General features: G+C 37.3%; 1 protein-coding gene across 1 annotated transcript; it reads right to left on the bottom strand.

The window, feature by feature from the left end:
- Positions 1-3499: 3499 nt before the first annotated feature.
- LOC126494280 (olfactory receptor 12D1-like) lies at positions 3500-4425 on the bottom strand. The gene is given in 2 exon segments (XM_050131534.1): positions 3500-3966; positions 3969-4425. Coding segments are annotated over 2 exon segments (924 nt in total).
- Between the last annotated feature and the right edge of the window lie 340 nt (positions 4426-4765).

Here is a 4765-nt window from a genome sequence, read left to right as displayed (position 1 = left end):
CAAGAAACACACCTCAACATCAAGGACTGACATTACCTCAGAGTGAAGGAATGGAAAAAGGTATTCCAAGCAAATGGACTTAAGAAGCAAACTGGTATAACCATTTTAATATCTAACAAAATAGACTTCAAACCAAAAGAGATATGGAATCACAATACATGCTCGTCAAAAGAAAATCCACCAAGATTACATTTTAATTCTTAACTTCTCTGTTCTGAACTTCTCTGTTCTGAACACAAAGGCACTCAAGTTTGTAAAAGAAACACTGCTGCAGCTTAAAATATGCATTGACTCTCACACATTGATAGTGGGAGATTTCAATACCCCACTCTCACCAATAGGCAGGTCATCCAGACAAAAACTAAACAGAGAAACACTGAAACTAACAGACAAGCCAAATGTACCTGACAAATTTTTACAGACCATTTCACCAAAACAAAAGAATATACATTCTCTGTACCTCATGAAACTTTCTTCAAAATTGGCCACATACTCTAGCACAAAGCAATTCTATACAGATATAAAAAAACTGAAATAACTCCCTGCAACTTTTCAGAACACCATGGATAAAAGCTGGATTTCAAAAACAACAGAAAGCCTATAAACTCATGGAAACTAAATAACTCTCCACTGAATAAAAAATGGGTCAAGACAAAAGTAAAGAAAGACTTCCTAGAATTCAATAAAAACAATTACATAGCACACCAAAGCATATAGGACACAATGAAAGCTGTGCTAAGATACAAGAGCATAGCACTAAGTGCCTACAGAAAGAAATAAGTAAGCTGGGGCTGAAATAAATAAAATAGAAGCAAAGAGAACAATACAAAAAATCAATGAAAAAAAGAGTTGGTTCTTTGATAAAATTAACAAGATAGACAAACCCGTATCCAAACTAACTAAAACATATAGAGAGAATATCCAAATTAACAAAATCAGAATTGAAAATAGGAATATAACAACAGACACTGAGGAAATATAGAGAATCATAAGGATACACTTTCAAAATCTGTACTCCACCAATAGGAAAATTTTAAAAAAACGAATAATTGTCTAGATAGGTACCAAAGTTAAATTAAGATCAGACAAGCAATTTAAATAGGCCTATAACCCCTAAGGAAATAGAAACAGTCATTAAAAGTCTCCTAACCAAAAAGAAACCCAGGGCCAGATGACTCTAGCACAGAATTCTACCAAACATGAAAAGAGTTAATGCCAATACTTTTCAAATTATTCCATAAAATAGAAACAGAAGGATAGCTATCTGTCCCAGAATATTTGGTCACACTGTGAACCCTAAGACTGCATTATTTACTGGAAAAAATGGGTTTCTAATTGTGGTGTAGCTCAGCCCTAGCACACACCTTTAATACAAGATCTTTGGGCTTGAATATTGCAAACAGCATTAAGTAAAGTCAACCTTAGGTCAAGATTTGCAACCAATTGACAGGAATAAACCATAGAGAGTAAGAGGCAGTCAGGAGGACAGATAAAGAGATACACAGGAAGTAAAAGGGAAGGACATTGAGTGCATTGGCACAGGAGAAGACTTTCTGAACAGAACACCAGTAGTTCAACACTAAGATCAACAATTAATAAATGGAGCCTCATGAAGCTGAAAAGCTTCTGTAAGGCAAAGGACACCATCCTTCAGACAAAGCAGCAGTCTTTGAATGGGAAAAGATTTTTACCAACTCCATATCTGATAGACGGTTAATATCTAAAATCTATAAAAAACACAAGAAACTAGATATCAAAAAAATAATCTAATTTTTAAATTAGGTACAGATCTAAACAGAGAATACTCAACAAAAGAAGCTCAAATGGTGGAGAAACACTTAAATAAATGTTCAACATCCTTAGCCATCAGGGAAATTAAATTCAAAACTTCTTTGGGATTCCATATTATACTTGTCAGAATATTTCAGATCAATAACCCAAGTGACAGTTCATGCTGTCACTGATTTATAGCAAAGGAGAACCCTTTTCCATTGCTGATGGGAATACAAACGTATACAGCCACTATGGAAACTAACATGGTGATTTATCAGGAAATTGGGAATCAATCTCCTTCAAGATTCAGCTATACACCCTACCACAAGGACACTTGGTCAACCATGTGCATTGCTACTCTTTTAACAATATCTAGAACAATCTATATGTTCCTCAACAAAAGAACAGATAAAGAAAATTTGATACATTTACACAATGGAATGTTACATGTTCAAAAAATTACATCATGAAACTTGCAAGCAAATGGATGGAACTTGTGGATGTAGCTAAGCAATGTCTGATTGGACTTAAGGCACGCTCACCAAAATAGAACTCATACTGGACACTGCTTGGGTGACCAAGAACCAGAAACTGGATATCTTAGAGACCTGATGTAAAACCAAACATTGCTGATCTACAGCAAATAATCAATAAGATGAGTCCTAATGGGATTCTGCTATACTTATACATGAGAGACTTTCTCAGTCATCACCAGAGGAGCTTCCTTCCGCGGAAGATAGGAACAGATACAGGGACCCACAGCCAGACAATACGCAAAGGATGTTTCCTTGGAACACACAGCTACAAATGGAGTGTCTCCACAAAATCTGTCCACTCATAGCTCAGGGAAGCTCTGGGAAGAAGAGGCATAAGTGCCAGAGAGGATAGAGGACACCAGAACAAGGCCCTCTGAATCAAGTAAACAAGACTCATATGAACTCACTGAAACAACAAGAACAATGCCTACATGGGTCTGCACTAGGTCTGCGGTGTATATATTATAGCTTCTGACTTGACTTAGCGTTTTTAAGGGACTCCTGAGTGTATGAGTCTCTGATTTTTGTGACTTTTCTTGGGGTTCTTTTCCTTCTGTTGGGTTATCTTGCCCAGTCTCATTGTGATGTTTTGTTATATCTTATATTTTATTTTGTCAGGTTTGGGTGTTATCACTAGAAGAATGTTCTTTTCTAATGAGAAACAGAAATGGAGTGGACCTGGATGGAGGTAAGGGAGGAAGAAACTGGGAGGAAAAGAGGTAGGAAAAACTGTAATCAAGGTATATGGTATGAAAAAAAGAATCTATTTTTAATAAGAAGAAAAAAATGTAATGCTTTTATTCTCCTCACTAATGTGTATTAACCAAAAGCATTCACACAGATAAATGAATAAGTGCTGTTTATTTACTTTAAAAATGGGTGGCAAACACATATTTTTAAGCCCAATTACATGTGATAATGTATTAAAATACATCACAAGCCAAGATTGTCAACTGATATTCTCAAAGAGATTCAGGAGGATTCTGTAGCTACAGTCATACATGTTCAACTTTCCCTTGCATTATCTGAGAAAATACTAATTTATACTGCCATGCAGTTTTCCTACATATTTTCAATTGTTGAATTTTCTCAAAAATATACTTCCTTAAAATTGAGAAATGTAGCTGTCTCTAAACTTTCTCACTGCCTAGTTATTTATGCCCCAGAAGAATTCTTCAGATTTCTTTAAGTCAAAGCCATCTTCTCATCTTCCTATTCAAAGCACTCCTCACTTCCTTGTTTCTCAAGGTGTAGATGAGTGGGTTAAGAGCAGGAGTGACCACGCTGTACATGACGGCAATGACCCGGTCCTGATCCAGAGAGCTGCCTGAGCTGGGACGGATGTAAATAAAAAGAACAGGAGCATAGAACAGAATAACAACCATGAAGTGAGAGGCACAAGTGGACAATGCTTTGTGGAGCATGCTGCAAGAACGGGTCTTGAGGAAAAGATACGTGATAATGTAGAAATAGGAGAGAAATGTCAGAAAAAATGGACTGAGAGCAATGGTCCCTGTGATGGTATTGAGCAGCCAAATGTTGAGTTTAGTGTCTCCACAGGCCAGATCCAGCAATGGCTTAACATCACAGAAGAAATGGTGAATCTGATTCGAACCACAGAACCTCAGACGAGATGTCATTACAGAGTGAAGCAAGCATGTAAAAAGCCAGTGGTCCAGATGGTGACAGTCATCTGAACACAGAGCTGGCGATTCATGATGACAGAATAGTGAAGTGGTTTGCAGATCGCCACAAAGCGGTCAAATGCCATCACTGGCAGCAGCAGGGCCTCTGTGCTACCCAGGAAGTGGAAGAAATGCAGCTGGGTTATGCACCCCAGGAAGGAAATTGCTTTGCTTGTGGAGAGGAAGTTCTCCAGCATCTTCGGCACTGTCACGGTGGAGAAGCAGATGTCTAGACATGCTAGGTTCCCCAGGAAGAAATACATAGGTGAGTGGAGTCTTGGATCCAAGATGACGATCGTCAGGATGGCTCCATTCCCAGTTATATTGACAAAGTAGATGGTGAAGAAAATAGCGAAGAGAATTGTGTTCAGTTCTTGTATATCTGTCACTCCCAGGAGGAGAAATTCGGTAATTGAGGTTTGATTTGACATCACTTAAAAGAAAAGAGTTATTGTACAACACTATTCTTCATGATGACCACTCATTCTGACCACAGATTTTCTTTTCAAAACCAAAGTATTTTGAGAGTGTGAGACATTATTTTCCATGGCATTCCCTCAAATTTTCCTAATATCTGTCCATTATTATATTAAGTAATAATCCTAAGAGTCTGTTGTGGATTGTGATAAAAAATCTTTAGTTTATTACGCTATCACGAATCATTTTTTTTCTTTAGTGATTTTGAGTAAATCACCAGTCTACTACAGTTTTTAGCTGTGAGCATTTACATTTTGACCCAATTTTCTCGTTTCTTAAGTTGGATCTAACGGG

The sequence above is a fragment of the Alexandromys fortis genome, unplaced genomic scaffold, assembly GCF_014885135.2.
Source record: "Alexandromys fortis isolate MF-2015 unplaced genomic scaffold, M_Fortis_MF-2015_v1.1 scaffold_372, whole genome shotgun sequence".
NCBI lineage: Eukaryota > Metazoa > Chordata > Mammalia > Rodentia > Cricetidae > Alexandromys > Alexandromys fortis.
The sequence above is the reverse complement of the archived record's forward strand: the minus strand, read 5'-3'. Positions and strand labels throughout refer to the sequence as shown.